At 42.4% G+C, this 20843-nt stretch overlaps 1 protein-coding gene across 1 annotated transcript in view; it reads right to left on the bottom strand.

Moving 5' to 3' along the window:
* Positions 1-281: 281 nt before the first annotated feature.
* bsnb (bassoon (presynaptic cytomatrix protein) b) overlaps positions 282-20843 on the bottom strand; it is a 260660-nt gene continuing 240098 nt past the window's right edge. Inside the window, 7 exon segments of the mRNA XM_034167580.1 lie at positions 282-570; positions 6048-6161; positions 8643-8698; positions 10185-10331; positions 10422-10533; positions 12846-13633; positions 13991-16082. Of these exon segments, the coding sequence (XP_034023471.1) occupies positions 8658-8698; positions 10185-10331; positions 10422-10533; positions 12846-13633; positions 13991-16082 (3180 nt within the window). The 3' untranslated portion in view covers positions 282-570; positions 6048-6161; positions 8643-8657.

The raw sequence follows: 20843 nt of genomic DNA, 5'->3' as shown, positions 1-20843 counted from the left end.
GTGTGCATTCTCATTTTCACATTTATGCAATTCATTGTGTAGACATGGAAACAGAACCAAGAAATCAAATGACATTCAAAGTAAATGTCAAATTGCCTATACTGGAATGTACTGTAGAGGTCAGAGGAACCAAGCATTCGAGGATTATTAGAGCGTAGTCCGGTTGGTTGTCATAGCCGTGATGGTCTACTCCAGATGCATCATTGTCTCATTAACTGGTAGATACAGCCAGTCTTTTTGGTACAAGTAAAACCTATGAAAATTGTTTTTGTGTGTGTACATGTGTGTGACAAGGCTCTGAACACATCACTGGAGAATCAAGAATCCTTGCCTGGATTGTACTCCTCAGACATGAGTGTTCTTCCTTTACAACCACTGTAGAGGGCGCTGTGAAGCTTTCTTTTTTAAGCGAGACATGCATGGTCAAACCCTGTATTTCTTCCACGACTGTGGGGGTTTGATAGACAAAAATTCTTGAGGGGTTCTGTATGGGAGCAGGACTTGAGTCCATCTTTGTCCTCTGTGTTGTTGTTGTTCATCACACACCCCTTACAGATCAATGCCGTCCTCCTGAAAAGAAAACAATGTTAACACACACGTCTTCATGGCATCAGATTCAGCAGCTCAGATGCAAACACAAATTACTGCAGGTGTCTAAAATGCGGCCAAAAATTCAGAAATTTCTTGGCCAAAAATAAAGTTTTATCTTGCATAAAGGCCAATACACCGCACACTCATGCAAACTCAACGTTTGTTACAGTACACATCACAGCTGTGTCAACTTGGTTATAGCTCAAAATGAGATGAATGCATCAGAAAACTTTACAATTTATTAAGAAAATACAATAAAAATGTGTAAGTGAAAGACATTCTAAATATTAATATGATGTTGAAGAGGAGATAGATATTTTTTCTTTGACAGACATGTCAAAGAAAAAAGTGTCAAGGGGCTGTTGGCTGTGTTGGAAACACAGAAGGAGAGCTTGATTCAGAAATCATGGTGCATGTACGTTTAAGGCTGCAAAACATCTGCCAAATAAGGAGTATAGGCACTTATTATTTTATGTACTAACAAGATCTTAAAGTTGAAGATGATAAGAGTAAGTCAATGAAGAAAGGCAAACAGCCGAACATAGTCAAATGTTTTCATCTTAGTTCAGATTCTTGAGGTTGTATTTTCAGTGAGTTGAAGGCTTGCAAGCATAAGCACACACAAGCAAGAAAATAAGACATTGCAGTCATTTAGTTTGCATGAAGCAAATGCATGATTCATAGTCGAGACATCAGCCAGTAGTAGTAGTATTAGTAGTAGTATTATGTTGCATATGTTTAAAGAGGGACATTCGTCATGAAATGCCCCGCGCACAGTACTATTTTCCATGTAAAGTGCAGTAATATGTACATGTGTGGGGTAGGTATTTGGTTGAACCCTCATGTGTTTGATGTAAACTGGGGACAATAAAGGTCTGTCTGTCTGTCTGTCTGTCTGTCTGTCTATCTATCTATCTATCTATCTATCTATCTATCTATCTATCTATCTATCTATCTACACAGTGGAAAAATTGGAGATTGACATATTTATTTAGAGGATGTGGCCAACAGTGACCATAAAAAGTCGGTAGCCTTCGAACAAATGCTATGGTAATTTTTTAAAAGTAGGTCAAGGTCACCGGCCTTCAAACCCATGTGAAGTACTTCTCCAAGGCATGTACCCACCAAATATGAAGTTTTTGCAAGCAATAGGTGCCGAGGTACATTGCGGCAAACAAATTTCAGGCGAAGGATTTGACAGCTGTGACCACTGGTGACCTTCAAAAGTAGGTCAAGGTCACTGCCCTTCAAACCTATGTGAAGTACTCCCCCAAGGCATGTACCCACCAAATATGAAGTTTCTGCGAGCAAAAGGTGTGAAGCTACATTGCAGCGAAGGATTTGACAGTTGTGACCACCACCGGTGACCTTGAAAAAGTAGGTCAAGGTCACCGGCCTTCAAACCCATACGAAGTACTCCTCCAAGGCATGTACCCACCAAATATGAAATTTTTGTGAGTAATAGGTGCCGAGCTACGTTACAGCGAACGAACTGCGGCCGGACAGACAGATGGAAGGACGGACGGATGGACAACCCGGATGCCATATACCCCCCCTCATGGCACAAGCGCCGCACCGGGCATAAAAAGCAGTTTTGGTGATTCTTCTAATTAGAAAATATAAAGACAGTTTTCTTGAAATGGAACTATAGAGAGAATCAATACAGATTAAGGATCAAGAGTAAGATCCAGAGTGTCAAAGAATGTCTTCCTGGACTCGTCATCATTGTGGTGAAAGTGTTCAACTTGGGGAGATATTCACTTATCTCCCCAGTGGGCATTCATGATTCATAAGATCACTGGACAGAGGTTCTGTCAGTTCAACACCTTTGAGAATGAAGATCCACGTTTTTATAGTCTTGGTGCTTCCTGTCTTACTGTGTGGGTGTGGGACTTATAGCCAGTTGGATTTGGATCATTACGTGCACTGTGAGGGAGCTGTGACGTTTTGGCCATATGGGAAAGTCCAGAGGGATGAATTTCTCTGGAGCAGACAGATGGCTACTTTTGAGGCTGTCAGCATGGACTAGTTTTCTTTCTGTGTGGTTGCAATCTAGGGGCCCGTGGAAGTTATATGTGGTGGATGAGGTGAGGTATGGCATTGATGCATGCTCCCAGACCTGACCTGACCTGGAGAGTCGGTGTCTACTTTTGTGACTTCACAGCAAAGTCCAGTGAAATGTAGATGTCCCCATATTGGCAGTAATTCCCCAAGCAGGTCCAACTCATCATACAGAGACAGATGGATGACTTGGCCAAGGATATTATACCAAGTGTCAACAGACCAGTGTCAACAGACAACGTATTCCGGTCAAATAGAAAACCTGCTGACAGCTGAGCTACATCCTCTACTAAAGATCACTGAAATCTGCTTCTTTTTTTTTTTTGTTATTCTGCAGTTCTGCTGCACTGAATTATTGAATCAGTTCACGCTTCCATATAATGAGTGATGTTTCCATGAGTCAGGACTTTGTGCCTAGTGCGTGCATGTGCTTTTGTCCCCATGTGTGACATTAAAGCCAAGCCACATTTAGCAGTCTCAGGCTAATTATAGCACAATGTGCTTGGCACAGATTACTAGAAGTGTGCAGAGTAAGAAGGTAAACCTACCTCTCCTGGTCTCCCTTGTGTTGGCTTTGGTCTATCACCTCTGCAGCAGAAAATTCAACAAGCAGACAACTTTAATCGCCTTTCCTGACACAGCAGTGGGCAAATGAAGTGAAATCAAGCAAATTCATCCAGTCAGTTTTCCACACCATGCAAACACAGATGCACAAAGTTGAATGGGAACAGTTTGTACATACTAATGGTCCAGTGAGGCTTCAGGCATCTCGATGATAATCGTCATTCTGGGACTGTCGATCTGACAAAGCCTTCACTGACCTCCTCAGTCCTCTGCTCATGTCTTGGAACAGTACACTGACAAAGCAATCACCCATATTTAATTCACTTCATGTCTGGGGAATTCAGTGCTGACAAGGCATCCTTTGATTTCAACTCTGTTCAGAAGTTTGAGGTTGGGGAAAAGAAGATCAGTCTGAATATTCAATCACAGCCTTTAATGAGCCATCACTTCACTTCATATGAGCCATCTCATCTATTATGCTAAACCATGTAAAAACAAATGGTAAAACATGTAATGCATGAATAAAAAAAATACCACTGTGTCCGTTTCACAGATACAGTAGTGTTCAGAATAATAGTAGTGCTATGTGACTAAAAAGATTAATCCAGGTTTTGAGTATATTTCTTATTGTTACATGGGAAATAAGGTACCAGTAGATTCAGTAGATTCTCACAAGTCCAACAAGACCAAGCATTCATGATATGCACACTCTTAAGGCTATGAAATTGGGCTATTAGTAAAAAAAAAAAAAGTAGAAAAGGGGGTGTTCACAATAATGCTGTAGTAGCATCTGCTGTTGACGCTACAAACTCAAAACTATTATGTTCAAACTGCTTTTTTAGCAATCCTGTGAATCACTAAACTAGTATTTAGTTGTATAACCACAGTTTTTCATGATTTCTTCACATCTGCGAGGCATTAATTTTGTTGGTTTGGAACCAAGAATTTGCTCGTTTACTAGTGTGCTTGGGGTTACTGTCTTGTTGAAACATCCATTTCAAGGGCATGACCTCTTCAGCATAAGGCAACATGACCTCTTCAAGTATTTTGACATATCCAAACTGATCCATGATACCTGGTACGTGATATATAGGCCCAACACCATAGTAGGAGAAACATGCCCATATCATGATGCTTGCACCACCATGCTTCACTGTCTTCACTGTGAACTGTGGCTTGAATTCAGAGTTTGGGGGTCGTCTCACAAACTGTCTGGGCCCTTGGACCCAAAAAGAACAGTTTTACTCTCATCAGTCCACAAAATATTCCTCCATTTCTCTTTAGGCCAGTTGATGTGTTCTTTGGCAAATTGTAACCTCTTCTGCACGTCTTTTATTTAACAGAGGGACTTTGCGGGGGATTCTTGCAAATAAATTAGCTTCACACAGGCGTCTTCTAACTGTCACAGCACTTACAGGTAACTCAGACTGTCTTTGATCATCCTGGAGCTGATCAATGGGTGAGCCTTTGCCATTTTGGTTATTCTTCTATCCATTTTGATGGTTGTTTTCCATTTTCTTCCATGCGTCTGTTTTTTTTTTTGTCCATTTTAAAGCATTGGAGATCATTGTAGATGAACAGCCTATAATTTTTTGCACCTGCGTATAAGTTTCCCCCTCTCCAATCAACTTTTAATCAAACTACGCTGTTCTTCTGAACAATGTCTTGAACGTCCCATTTTCCTTAGGCTTTCAAAGAGAAAAGCATGTTCAACAGGTGCTGGCTTCATCCTTAAATAGGGGACACCTGATTCACACCTGTTTGTTCCACAAAATTGACGAACTCACTGACTGAATGCCACACTACTATTATTGTGAACACCCCCTTTTCTACTTTTTTTTACTAATAGCCCAATTTCATAGCCTTAAGAGTGTGCATATCATGAATGCTTGGTCTTGTTGGATTTGTGAGAATCTACTGAATCTACTGGTACCTTGTTTCCCATGTAACAATAAGAAATATACTCAAAACCTGGATTAATCTTTTTAGTCACATAGCACTACTATTATTCTGAACACTACTGTATGAGCTGCAGGTCTAGTGGTTAAAGCGATGGGCCTGAGATCAGAGCATCCTCAGTTCAAACCTCCCCCAGACTGGAATATCACTAAGGACCCTTCAGCAAAGTCTTTAATCCTTCAGTTGCTCCCAGTGTGTACTTGAGCGCATTACATGCCATCACCCTGACATCAGTGTGTGTGTGTGTGTGTGCGTGAAACAGCGGTATTTGCACTGAAACGTTCATTAGGCCTTAAACGATCATTAATCAAAAACAGCCACACAGACCTCTGAAACATGTAACTATAAAAATATTTGACTTGTTTTTCATCCAGGTTTTAATGTTCAAGAAAGTGGTGATGTATAAATAAAACTGGTAAATGTACTTTTTCCCCCCAACTTAAAAGGCAAAATATGTAAATACTTTCAAATGTTTTATCAATCTAAATGAGCCAACGTGGTGAGGATGAGACAGGTTTGACAGGTTGAGTTATCATGCATAAACAAAGTAAATTCAGTCTCCAAAGGATCATGTTAGGAAGCAATATGGCATCAAATCACAAGTTGTCATCACTCTCTGTATATATACATATACAGGCACTCTAGTGTAGATCCAGCAAAACATCCTGCATTCACTTAAGGACAAATAGAGGAGTGGAGCTATGCGCTCTCTGAATGACCTTCACACTAACTTGTGGAGTAAGAAAAGGCAACCATTTCATTCAATAACAATATCTTTAAAATTAATCATGGTCCCTCCAATATCCTTCCTTACACTTAAAATTAAACAAAGTAAAAAGGTCTTCAAGTGTTAATGATCTTCAAGTACTCACTGATGTAGTTAGGAGTGGCTGTTGCATCTTCATTTCCTGTGTAATGGTGAAATGTGTTTAATGCAGTTTCATAGGTTTTTCCAGTACCGGGCCAGAATCCATGTCATAAGAACTCTGTCACAAAGAAAAGAACAGACAGTATGTTTTAAATAAACACAAGGCATATGTAAGCACAGAAATTGTTTTCTCTCTACAATTAAAGAGGCAAGCATAGGATGAATGAAGTCTGTCACTGAGGAAGTAACTCCATAAATGCTGCTGTATATTCAGCTCAGAGATTTTTGGGACAGATCAGTGGTGGGCACAGCTAACCAAAAAGTTAGCTTTGATAACTGTGAATCCACTAACTGAAAAGTTAACTCTTATAAAGCTAAACCGAGACCTGGTGATCAGAAAGAATGGGGGGAAGTAAATTTCTCTTCACACCATAAAGACCTACTGGTCAATTTCACTGGAGTCCTTGCACAGGCAGACAGTTTTGACATATTGTTATAATTTAAACAAACTCATTCCGGACAAGTTATTGAAATTAATATCACGTCTGTTGTTTTACAAAGTGAAAATATCAGCTATATGTTTAGTAATGCACTAATTGTGAAGGTTTTAGTGTTTAGATACATATGCCGCATTGCATTATGGGTACATTAGTTTTGCTGACGTCAGTGGTTGGCTGCCTGGTCGGTATAACAGACAGTTACTGAAATGTGTGGTGGGTTTTACAAATAACTCTATATGCTATGCGCATGTGTGTCTAGATGCTAAAACCTTCAAAATTAGTGCATTACTTTAAACCTAAAACATATAGCTGATATTTCACTTTGTAAAATGACAGACATGATGGTAATTAACTTGTCCGGAATTAGTATGTTTAAAATTATAACCATAAGTCAAAACTGTCTGCCTGTGCAAGACTCCAGTGAAATGACCGACAGGTCTGTATGGTGTGAAGAGAAATGTTCTTTTTTTCTTCCCTTCCTCTTCCTTTCTCTCAGCTCTCTGCCTGCAGAGGATACAGCTCTACTATTCATGGCTGTCTGCTACAAAACATGTAACAGACAGGCACTAAAATCTTTGATTTCAGACTTCACTATTCCCACAAAAATATGTTAGCACTGTAAAAGTTATCGGAACTAAATTTGTCGGAAGCTAATTGGTCCGCTGATGGTTTTCGCAGTTATCTGGAAAGTCAATCCGCTAATGAAAACGTTAGCTTCAATAATTAGCAGTTAGCAGATTAGCGGAACTGTGCCCACCACTGTGACAGATACAGGTGAGGATTTTATCCATGATATATGCAAAAGAGTAGCAGCAGCTAGGCTGACAAGAGAGATTAAATAAGGTCTGTGAGCAGTACAGATGCAAAGTCTGCACTGAGAGTGCTGAAAAGGAGCTGCAATGTGTGTTTGTGGTTTTTGAGAAAGCATAAGATCAGATGCCAAGAGAAGACTTCTGACATTGTATGAGTAAGTCTTGAGTGGCAGAGACATATGTTAGGGTGATGCAAGATATGGATGAGAATATGTGTGACAGAGATGAGATGTGCATTTGGAATGACAAATGCATTCAAGTTAGAGGTGGGACCACATTGAGAAACACCTCTGAGCACTGACAGATTGACACAAGAGATCCAACAGGACTCTCCATGGACTATGATGTTTGCAGATGACATTTTGCTCTGTAGCGAGAGCGGAGAATAGACTGAGATGAGCCTGGAGAGGTGGAGATATGCTCTGGAGAGAAGGGGAATGAAACCCAGCAATAGCAAGACAGAGTACATGTGTGTGTTTGACAGGGAGCATGGTGAAATGTTCAGATCACAAGGATTAGAGGTGGTAAACATACTGTAGGTGAGTTTAAAAACTATTCAAAGTAATGACAGTGTGGTACAGAGGTGAATAGGAAAAACGGCAGGAGGTATTTGTGATAGAAAGGGATCTGCAAGAGTGAAAGGAAAGGTTTATGAGGTGGAATTGAGACCATCTATGTTGTATGGTTTTGAGGTGGTGGTGCAAAGAACAAGATAGGTGGCGGAGCTGGAGGTGGCAGAGATGAAGATGATGCAATCATCCTTGTGAGTGACAAGGACTGCATATCAGGTAGGCTGGATTGGAGATAGTGTGAGAGGTGTGTTTGTGATAGGTTGAGCATGTATAGAGGAGGAATGCAGGGCATATCAGGAGAAAGATGCTCAGGAGAGAGGCCAAAGAAGAGGTTTGTGAATGAGTGAGGGAGGACATGCAGGTGGTAGGTGTGACAGAGAAAGCTGCACAGCACAGGGTGAGATGGAGACAGATGATCTGGTGTAACAGCCCCTACTGAGAGCAGTCAAAAGAAGAAGAAAGAAGAACAAGGCGGTGGTGGCAGCCTATCAAGTTGCTTGTGAAACCCTGTTGGTATCCGCAATGTCCTAGTGGCCACTAAGGCCACTGCTGCTTGTTGGACATCTTTTGTAAGAAAGTAATCAAAGTTTGAGTTCATAGCTCAGGTCCCATCTGCTGCCGTTGTCACTAAACTAATCCATATCTGCAGATAAAAAGTCAGAAAACATATCCATTTGCATTGCTAATATGCTAAAATAGAAAAAGGTTTCCTTACACTCTTTTCTTCAGTTCACCAAAATGAGGTGAATTTCTTCCCAAGGCCAGACAAAGCTGTGACAATAGCAAAGAGAAGATGAGAATACAACACAATCCACAGTTATGTAATGCTGATTCTAGAAGTTGACATACACCTTGGTTAAAACCTTTCAGGATCCTATGATGATGATCGACAGCACACAGTCTGAGGTGTATCACACAAGTGCATTTGAGATGTGTCCAATTTCACTTTACATGGCACATAATCTGGCTGTGTTTTGGATGTAATACGAGTAAATCAGATTGTCGCCTGTATCTATATATTAAAAGCCAAGCAGCCTCTGTGTACGTGTATGCGTGCGTGCGTAGAGCTTCGATCACAGAGAAATTGGGGAGAGCTGACATTTGCCAACTGGTATGATTATGTATTTTGGGTCAACGATGAACGCCGTGAAAACAGAAAATTGATAGGACTAATATTTTTGGAGAAACTAGGGATATTAGGTTACAACAGTAATCAATGGACGTTGATAATTAAATTCTGGACTCACACGGCATTCCAGCAGGGGGCGGTAAATCATCTATATATTAAAAGCCAAGTGGCGTCTGTGTACGTCTGTGCATGTGTGCAACTTGATCACAGAGAAACTGGGGAGAGCTGACATTTGCCGTTTGGTATGCTTATGTATCAATCTAGATCAATCTAGAGGGTCAATCTAGAACCTGCAGATCCCCACGGGCAACACGCTAGTTACCTTTAAGAACTATGGGTGATGGAACGTGGTGCATTGCTTTTTAGATGGCACACTCAAGTGAGAGTGTTTTTGGAGGGAGGAAGCAGAATTGCACACAAAGCATCAAATGGCGGGAGGATGTGGAGAGTAGCCTCCAAACCTCCCTGAGGCAAAGCAGTTAAGGTGAAGTTCTGAATTGTTTCATTATAGTCTGATGCGATTTGAATATTGCACTGTAAGAGATACTTTGTGCTTGACTTTAGACCAGTCTTTTGCTGGTCTATGGCACAATCAGTTTCTGCTGCCTCATGATAGCAGTGTGCACCAGCAGTGACACTGATGACATCTCATTTTTTAGGGCCAACATGCTCAGGAGCACAAGCACATTATTGTACGTACATTACTGTTTAAAAAATGTGGGCACTGGGCATAAAATGACAAATGCATCAGTTGGAAACTAGCAATGACAGTTGCGCTATCCTGTGCACTCTTTTGCACCACATATAATTAGTGATACTGAAACTAAATTCTATCCAACACCACACATTTCATGTTGCCAAATCACACGCGTTAAGTCAGTTACCTCATCTACTTCATTTCCATATGGAGTTATTACAAACATAATAGGTAAAACATTTAGCTTGATTTTAATTTAGAATGTAAGATTTAAATGCTCCAAGTTGTTGACTAATCCACAAATGCATGTATTTCATTTTTGTTGTATTACTGCATTAGTACTGCAATACATACATCTACATGCATTGTGCTGGCCTGATGATGAAACATTATTTGTTAGTTTCTACATATTCATGTCTTCACAACTGTACCATCTCCCAGTTTCCCCGCCTGCTCTGCTGCCCCTCCTTGCAGGATTTTAGTGAGAACATTTTCCCCCTCAGCAGGTGCCTGTGGTGGTGCGGCGCTGCCTATACCTCCGGGTTTGCTACCAATCCCAACAGGAGGTGCCTTGGAACCTGTTAACGACAAACAGCTAAACCATCAGACAGGTTTGAGCTTGTTTGTGGTCCATCGTCGGTTTGCAGTGATGTTCAGGTAAGACTTACCGATGCCCGTTAGAGGAGGTGTTGCTATTTTGTTTGTCTGAGCTGTTGTTGCTGCTGCTGTTGGCAGTTTCACTCCTGGACCAGCTGCTGCAGGTGTAGCATCGGGTTTCGCCTGTTGTTAAACAAGCAATACAAAATTGATCAACAATGTCTGAGTTTCCTAATTACAATTTGGTTTCAACTTTATGTTAAATGTTCTGCTAGGAATTTTGGTCATTATATGTATTTTTTTTCTCCACCAAGGACATGGTATTCATTAGGGATGGGCCGACTAGTCGTAATAGTCTACTACGACTAGCTAACATCCAACTAGTCAACAATTTTCTATTAGTCGAAAGCCATTTATTAAGTTCATTTACCCCCTTTAAAGAATAGCCCTGCTGGAGCTGCCACCACTCCCATCACTCAGTGAAGAAAATGTGTGAACCTTGGCAGGTGAGTTAGTCAGCTGAAATGGGTAGTCTATGCCTAGTAAACAAATGCGGGTGTGTCTTCATGCTAATGCTGGTTTGTTTTTTGTTTTTTTAATTTGTGATTTTGTGCTTATATTTGTTCAAATACATGTCACATTTGAGTTTCACCATGAAGATTTGAAATTGGCTTAATTCATTCAATATCAAATTTAGTCACTGAGTAGTTGACTAGTCGATGACTAATGGTATCTGACTAGTCGTCTAATGATTTTCATTAGTCACCCCAGCCCTAGTATTCATGTATGTCTATTTATTGATGAATTATAAGAATTGCTCAAAACCTAATGAACCAGCAATCACAAATTTTGATGAAAGGATTGAGGCAAGCCATAATGGAACCCTTTAAAGCTGCGATAATTATGCATACTTTCATTCATTTTCTATACCCACTTACACCAATCAAGGGTCATGGTCATGGTGCATGAGGCAGGAAACACCCTGGTCAGGACACCAGTCCATCGCAGGGCCACATATGGACAAACACATTCACACTTACAGTCAATTTAGAGTCATTAATTCACGTAAGCTACATGTGTTTGGATGTAGGAGGAAGTGGGAGCACCCGGATGAAACTCACGCAAACATGGAGAGAACATGTAAACTCCAAACAGAAAGGACCAGGTGGGAAGCGATCCAATGACCTTCTTGCTGTCAGGCAACAGTGCTAACCACTAATCCACCGAGCTGCCTAAATATGCATAAACATGCGATGTACTCGTATATGTTTCAGTTTTTCTAAAACATTTTGCTAAACTTCTTTTTCTGCTCATACTAACACACAAGCCCTTGAATACACTTCACAAAAAAAAAACCTTTGTGTTGGTATTTTTCTTGAAACTAGTAATGTTAACTAACAACCATGTCGATTTTCTAAAGTTTCTGATAAAAGATTCTAGCATTTTTTTGTCTGGACATTGTTGGAAATATGACACAATGACCATATTATAAAAAAATAACCTTATACTTAATTACTGAATTACTGAATTAACTGGTTGACTGTTAACTGAATATTTAGCTTTAGCAGATGATGCTACAAAACTTGAAGCTACTTTAGCTAAATCAGTGCAGTACCAGATATTATTTTGTTTGTGACAGAAAGATCAAAAATGCAGCCACAATGTTGTGATAAGTTGAAGACATGCAAAAGCTGTTCCACATTTGATAAAGTAATAGCACTTAATGAAATTATTTGCATTTGCTAACACGGGAAATGTACTTTGATATGTCAGGTTCTCAGGTAACGTGATCTGATAATAACAAATACTACTGGAGGAACTGCGTACTATCTGGACTGAAATGGACAGAATGTGTCCACTTTTAGGCCTGTATATGGAAACATTTTAATTTGATATATTACAGCAATGCACTGAAACAGAATTAAAACTTGCACAGACCTACAAATGATTTTGGTGTATGATGGACTCTACTTACAGGTGAGATGATTCACGGTTGTTGTGTATTGACATCATATATATGAAATTATTATCCCAGTCCTTTACGTAATTGTGTTTGTTACGATATAAGCAGGACTTCTCAAAAACTATTGACGTGAATGTTATGAAACATTTTGTATATGTTGGACCTCTCCTGAATCTGTTTCAGTTAGATTTTGAGGCAAATCTGGATAAATGAGCACAAACAGGAATTGGGCCCAGATGTTGGACTGAGTGCTTCTCTCGTTTCAGTGTGTAAAAATCTGTTCAGCTGATTCTATACTGTAAGTAATCTCTTTGGAGAAAGTCAGGCTCAGATCACACTTTTAATAAATTGTTTATTCTTTCCTATTTATAATCAGAACTCCCACCCAATCCCACACACCTATATTTTGAGGCTGGTGTTATTTATCAGTAGAACTGAATTCAATTTTACATGCAAGTAGGATATCCTCATAAGGTGATCATTCAGTATTCTTACTGTATACAGAAAAGGAAAACAATGGTTTACAACTAACCGCTGGGGTTGTTGGCAGCCCTGCTGTAGACCCTGCTCCTGGCTGGCGTCCCTGTGGTGGCACTTGGCCAGGTTTGGCCTGCTGCTGTGCTGGACCAGCTCCTGCTGTAGTTGTTGTGGGCTGGCTGTTCTGAGGGAGCTGTTGTTGTTGTGTGCCCTCCTGATGTTGCTGGGCCTGTGGCGTGCCATCAAGTGGCTCAGAGCCTGCATGTCTCGTGGACTGGGCCTGATCACCTGACCGCTGCTGGCCAGCATGGCTTTGGACTGGCTGCTGCGGTTTAGAGCCCGCAGTGGGATCCTGTCTCCTGGTAGTTGTGCGTTCTCCCTGTGGTCTCTGGCTCCTTCCTCCAGTTCCATGGTGGTGGACAGATGCTGTTTCACGAGAGAAATCACCTGAGTTCCTGGGGCTACCCTGGGAGGCCCGTGAGTCTGGCCCCACCCTTCTCTGTGCAGATGAGGTGCTTCTGGTATCTGAACGACCAGGTGGGTCTTTGGGGTGGGTCCTAGAAGAACGTGAGGTCCTGGGATCTTCTGAGGAGTGGCGGGAAGTGCCATGTCTCCCAGAGCTGCTGCCATGATGACGGTGGTCTCGTGCTGAAGAAGAGGAGTGACGTTGTTGGTTGTACTCATCCTGGGGACAGTATTCCTCAGGAGGTTCATCATAGTCGTGGTATGTGTGCTTACTACGTCTTCCAGTGGATGAGTGACTCCCATGGTGTCTCGATCGATCAGAGCGTGAATCTCGTGGTTTCTCAAACCAATCAGTCTCCTCTTGCCCTAAGTGATAAGCTTTTAAAACCAAAACAAAGGTCATCAGTCATTTTCGAGAGATGAGAAGCAGCATGCAGAGCAAAGCCATGCAGCAAAAAGGGGAAAGCATGCTCTATATCCCAGAGCCATGCACATTTTATGGAAATACAGGAAAAAAAGAAAAGAAAGACATCACCTCACACTTAAAATACGCATGCAAATCTGAAGCGGAAGACAAGCATACTTGGCTCCATTTATAAGTGAGAAAATGAAAAAAGACAAGGAGCTGATGCTGTTCTCAAAAGTCCACACTTGGCATGCAGTCTGTTTCCATCATATATTTAAAGATGAGGAGGACCACAAGTCAGGCAGCACAAATGATTTAGCACCAGTTACCTTCACTGTCGGAAACAGCACAGTGCATGTCATCTACAAGGTAAGGGTCATCTGGTTTGTAGACATGACTCCTGGGAAGGTCTTTCTTGTGATGGTCTTGTACATCTGGCAGGGAATGGCTGGAGCCATATTGGTTCCTAACATCATGGACATCTGAAATGCCAGAACTTTTACCGATGCCGACAGGTTTCCCCACAGGACTGAGTGGGCTCTCCTCTTCTGAATTTTGGTTGCGCACGGGAGGTCTTCCACTGCGACTGCTTCTTTGGGAGCGCTCCATTGCATCTCTCTCATAGGATTTACTTCTGTGACCTGTGCCATCTCTAGAAGAAATTTTATCCATGCCATATCCAGTAGACCTGGACCTACCAGAACTGTACATCCGATCCTCCTCCTCCAGACCTTCACGGCTGCTGCCATAGTATTTCTGATGCTCATATAAATTTTTCTTTAACCCATAGGTGACATCGTCCTGAAGCTTCTTGGACCTCGAGACAACTGTGCAGCTGCCCCCTGTTGAAGTTGTCATGGTGTAAGAAGCAAGGTCAGACTCTACATCCCGTGCTTCCTCAATAGGGGAAAATTTTGAAATCTTCTGCTCTATTCCCTGCTTCCTGTGTTTACTACGTTTAGATGACACTACTGCAGGGGCAAGATTCTTGGATGAAAGTTTGTGAGTGCCAGAGCCACTCCTTGTTCCATGTTTATATTCATCATAGTAATACGAGGATCCTGCACTCACTGTGGTGCTGGAACGACTGTCCACCGCACTCTGGTAACCAGCTGTGCCTGTAGGCCTGCCGTAAGCATCCACAGATGCATCTTCGGGTCTACCATAAGTGCTTCCATGTGTAGAACCATTCTCGGTGCGATACCGACTTCCCACTGGGTGACCCATAGAATCAGTGGACTGACTTGTGTTCTCTTTTGTCAACTCACTGATGTCATCAATCATGACGTAGTTCCTTGGAATGTTCTGCTCTAAGTTAGAAGTGTAGAGTCCATCTGAAGCATAGGCAGATGTGGAACTGTCGACAGAGTGACTCAAGCCAGGCTCTGGGGGGCGGTATTGCCCATATGCATTGCCGTAGCCTGAGCCAAAGTTAGTATCTGGAGCTGATGTAGCCACAGACACTGCTGGGTTGCTGATGACCTCATAATTGGTGGGAAGCTTTTGTTCAAGGTCAGCTAGGGAAGTCTGGCGTGGTCTTTGGTGGACTGTAAGGATCTCTGCCTGGGGCTGGTAGGAAAAGCCAGGTTGGTATGTGCTCTGGCTGGGATATGGAAGGGTCTGGCCTGGCATAGGCTGACTTGGCAGATGGAAGCCTTGGTGACTATGCTGTTGCATTGCAAGGTCTGGCTGATAGGACGGCTGTGTATACATGCGGGAAGAATACATCCCCTGTGTCTGGTATCCAGGACCGGGTGGTGGATGGGGTTGGAATGTTCCCGGCTGGGGAGCAGATGATGAAGGGTACTGAGGAGGCTGGAAACCGATCTGCTGGTAACCAGATCCTGGTGGCTGGGTGGATGATTGGCTTTGAGGGTATGGATATGGCATATAGGTTGAGGTTGGGGGATACTGAGAAGCTGCATTGATATCATTAGTAAACTGGCTCAGTGGGGCTGTGCTGGGTCTAGTTAGTAGACCGTTAGCATCAAATGTTGCTGTTCCAGCTGCCATCCTGAGGTTATTGAGCTCACTGTCTGACATATAGTCCCGGGCATCACCCATACACCGCAAGTAAGCCAATTCTCTCCTCTCCCGTTCTTTCACCATCGTCTCTTTACGCTGGGTGATGCCTAGCTCCAAGTAACGCAATTTGGCGTCAATCTCTTTCTCCTCCTCCTCCAGTTCAGCTTGCTGCTTGCGGAGCTTAGAAGACTCTTGTTCCACAGCTTTCAGCTCACTTAGAAGCCCTGCCTTTGTGACCCCCTGGGCTGGTCTGGGTAGGACCCTCTGGGGCATGCCAGGAGAACTGTACATTTGGGCTGGAGTAACAATGGGAAGTGGAGTTTCTTCTGGAGGGGGGCTGGGAAGAGTCCTCTTCACTTTTCTCATCAGAGAGTTCTGCTGCTGCAGGGAGGCCATCTGCTCGGAGAAACCAGAGATGCATCAGTAAACACTCAGCTATAACACAAATGTTTTTATGTAAATCAGTATCACTGCAGTACACTAGGCACTCAGGAAGTCTCACACAGAAGTTGTGTGTCATGATACAGTATGATGTAAGACTACTTGCTTGTGCAGGAACTTTAGTCTGATCAGTAATTATATTAATACAGTTGAAATGCATTACATTATTTTATCAATCAATTCAAATATGTTAACTTTAATTTTAAACCTGTTTATCAAGTGTCATGATATTTAATCAAAGCAATTTGTATGGAGAACTGGACAGTGAAGCAAAATATGGAAGTGAGAAGGTTGAAGGGCTGGTAGGGAAAGGAATCACACTGGGACCCAAATACTGCACGGTCAGCACCCTAAACAATGTTGGAGCTGTCTTGGAGCCAGCAAATAAAAAAAAAATCCAAAATGTGAGATAGGGCATTTTATAAATAAACCAACTGCCAGAGAACCTGGTGACAAGCTAACCTGGGACTATATACACTCAACAAAAATATAAACGCAACACTTTTAGTTTTGCTCCCATTTTGTATGAGATGAACTCAAAGATCTAAAACTTTTTCCACATACACAATATCACCATTTCCCTCAAATATTGTTCACAAACCAGTCTAAATCTGTAATAGTGAGCACTTCTCCTTTGCTGAGATAATCCATCCCACCTCACAGGTGTGCCATATCAAGATGCTGATTAGACACCATGATTAGTGCACAGGTGTGCCTTAGACTGTCCACAATAAAAGGCCACTCTGAAAGGTGCAGTTTTGTTTTATTGGGGGGGGATACCAGTCAGTATCTGATGCTTTGTTTTATTGGGGGGGATACCAGTCAGTATCTGGTGTGACCACCATTTGCCTCATGCAGTGCAACACATCTCCTTCGCACAGAGTTGATCAGGTTGTCAATTGTGGCCTGTGGAATGTTGGTCCACTCCTCTTCAATGGCTGTGTGAAGTTGCTGGATATTGGCAGGAACTGGTACACGCTGTCGTATACGCCGGTCCAGAGCATCCCAAACATGCTCAATGGGTGACATGTCCGGTGAGTATGCTGGCCATGCAAGAACTGGGACATTTGCAGCTTCCAAGAATTGTGTACAGATCCTTGCAACATGGGGCCGTGCATTATCCTGCTGCAACATGAGGTGATGTTCTTGGATGTATGGCACAACAATGGGCCTCAGGATCTCGTCACGGTATCTGTGTGCATTCAAAATGCCATCAATAAAATGCACCTGTGTTCTTCATTCATAACAGACGTCTGCCCATACCAAACCCCACCGCCACCATGGGCCACTCGATCCACAACATTGACATCAGAAAACCTCACCCACACGATGCCACACACGCTGTCTGCCATCTGCCCTGAACAGTGTGAACTGATTCATCCGTGAAGAGAACACCTCTCCAACGTGCCAAACGCCAGCGAATGTGAGCATTTGCCCACTCAAGTCGGTTACGACGACGAACTGGAGTCAGGTCGAGACCCCGATGAGGACGACGAGCATGGCAAGTGAGCCCACAATAAGTGAAGATCAAATGTATTCAAAAGAACGAAGTCCCTAGAACAGATTCTTCTCTACCCTGCAAAAATCAGTTTACTTCTTATTATACTGACAGTATGATAAGCAAACAACACATTTATACAACAAAAATATAAACGCAACACTTTTGGTTTTGCTCCCATTTTGTATGAGATGAACTCAAAGATCTAAAACTTTTTCCACATACACAATATCACCATTTCCCTCAAATATTGTTCACAAACCAGTCTAAATCTGTGAAAGTGAGCACTTCTCCTTTGCTGAGATAATCCATCCCACCTCACAGGTGTGCCATATCAAGATGCTGATTAGACACCATGATTAGTGCACAGGTGTGCCTTAGACTGCCCACAATAAAAGGCCACTCTGAAAGGTGCAGTTTTGTTTTATTGGGGGGGGATACCAGTCAGTATGGTGTGACCACCATTTGCCTCATGCAGTGCACACATCTCCTTCGCATAGAGTTGATCAGGTTGTCAGTTGTGGCCTGTGGAATGTTGGTCCACTCCTCTTCAATGGCTGTGCGAAGTTGCTGGATATTGGCAGGAACTGGTACACACTGTTGTATACGCCGGTCCAGAGCATCCCAAACATGCTCAATGGGTGACATGTCCGGTGAGTATGCCGGCCATGCAAGAACTGGGACATTTTCAGCTTCCAAGAATTGTGTACAGATCCTTGCAACATGGGGCCGTGCATTATCCTGCTGCAACATGAGGTGATGTTCTTGGATGGCACAACAATGGGCCTCAGGATCTCGTCACGGTATCTCTGTGCATTCAAAATGCCATCAATAAAATGCACCTGTGTTCTTCGTCCATAACAGACACCTGCCCATACCATAACCCCACCGCCACCATGGGCCACTCGATCCACAACATTGACATCAGAAAACCGCTCACCCACACGACGCCACACACGCTGTCTGCCATCTGCCCTGAACAGTGTGAACCGGGATTCATCCGTGAAGAGAACACCTCTCCAACATGCCAAACACCAGTGCATGTGAGCATTTGCCCACTCAAGTCGGTTACGACGACAAACTGGAGTCAGGTCGAGACCCCGATGAGGACGACGAGCATGCAGATGAGCTTCCCTGAGACGGTTTCTGACAGTTTGTGCAGAAATTCTTTGGTTATGCAAACCGATTGTTTCAGCAGCTGTCCGAGTGGCTGGTCTCAGACGATCTTGGAGGTGAACATGCTGGATGTGGAGGTCCTGGGCTGGTGTGGTTACACGTGGTCTGCGGTTGTGAGGCTGGTTGGATGTACTGCCAAATTCTCTGAAACGCCTTTGGAGACGGCTTATGGTAGAGAAATGAACATTCAATACATGAGCAACACCTCTGGTTGACATTCCTGCTGTCAGCATGCCAATTGCACACTTCCTCAAATCTTGCGACATCTGTGGCATTGTGCTGTGTGATAAAACTGCACCTTTCAGAGTGGCCTTTTATTGTGGGCAGTCTAAGGCACACCTGTGCACTAATCATGGTGTCGAATCAGCATCTTGATATGGCACACCTGTGAGGTGGGATGGATTATCTCAGCAAAGGAGAAGTGCTCACTATCACAGATTTAGACTGGTTTGTGAACAATATTTGAGGGAAATGGTGATATTGTGTATGTGGAAAAAGTTTTAGATCTTTGAGTTCATCTCATACAAAATGGGAGCAAAACCAAAAGTGTTGCGTTTATATTTTTGTTGAGTATAAAACATTAAATTGTCAGGTGGAGTTACATAAAAGGCAAGAGTGAGGAACATTTTCTTTTAAATTAATGTTGTGAGAATGCTTGATTTGCAGCAGCTATTGTCATGTTTCTGTCCTGTTTGGGTTCCAGTTTGCATTTCGTCCCCTTTTCTTTTCCTTCAGTTTAGCCTGGTCTTGACTTTGTTTTTATTTCTTGCTGCTTGATTATTTTCATTCTTGTCTGGTTCTGATTATTCATGTTAATGTATTATTCTGTGTCCCTGGTTTGGTTTTGGTTCTTTATTGTATTCTTGGTTCTCATGTATTACATTTTCAATTTAGTCATTTATTGCTTTTCTTTCTGTATGCTTGAGTCACTAGTTTCATTTTTGGTTATCTTTTATTTTATTAGTCATATATGTATTGGTTTAGCTTTTCACATTCTTTACATTATGCTTTAGTCTCAGGTCTTGCTTATTATTTATTTTCAGTGTTTCATTTCTGATTATGTTTTGTGTGTGATTTATTGCATTCTTTGTTTATTAGTTATTTTGTATTGTCGTATTTATTTTATACTTTATTCAGTGTCAGTTCTCTTCCAGTTCTGTTTATTATTATTGATCGCCTAATTTTCCACTTTATAGTTTAGTCACATTATTTCCTAGTTTCTCCCCTTTTGTTTTGCTCACTTTTATTATTGTCTGCCTTAAGCACATCCCATTTTCGACCGTTAATTTTTCAGTCACTTAGTTCTCTTGGTTCTGTCTGCATTGCTTTTTCTTCCCTCACTCTCTCGCACTTGTTCTTCATCTGTCAGCGACGCCCCCTTTTCCAGATCTTTCGTCCACACGTGCATCTTGTTTTCCTGTCACCGCCTTCCTTATTTAAACTGCATCTGTTCACTCCCTCATTGTTCGTTTATTGATGATTATCATTAACCAGCACCTCATCTCTGTCCTGTCTTTGCCACACCGTGTTTTGACTGCTCTGTTTTCTGGATCCTGCTTTTTGCCTCAGCTCTGAAAACCCAGTTTGCTCGTGTACTGACCCTGCTTGTTTTTGACCACTGTCTTCTGTCTCGCCCCTGCCTGATGCTTTTGCTCCGCGGAGTGCCGTCCTGTTTACACGAACCCCTACCTGCATTAAAGACCATCCTTTTACTCAAATGTCCTGCTTGAGCCTGCATTGTGTCCAGCCTCTGTCCTGTGCCTCGCCTCCACTCAGCCTGACAGAACAAATGAGCCAGACATGGACGCAGCAGGCTCGAACCTTGTCGCCAGGAACCTGGACCTCGATTAGAAGGATTTTTGACGACATCACTTTTTTCTTTTGTGTTTCCAGGACTGCTACTCTCCATGGGAAGGTTTGACTTTTTGCAACAGCTTGGGAACTTCTGGAAGCAAATGTTTGGCTGTATGAAGTCTTTCTGATCTGCAGGATCTGGACACTATTTTTCTGGGGAAAGACTTCCCGACTGGGGTTTAAACATC

Source organism: Thalassophryne amazonica, chromosome 3 (genome assembly GCF_902500255.1).
Source record: "Thalassophryne amazonica chromosome 3, fThaAma1.1, whole genome shotgun sequence".
Lineage (NCBI taxonomy): Eukaryota > Metazoa > Chordata > Actinopteri > Batrachoidiformes > Batrachoididae > Thalassophryne > Thalassophryne amazonica.
The sequence above is the reverse complement of the archived record's forward strand: the minus strand, read 5'-3'. Positions and strand labels throughout refer to the sequence as shown.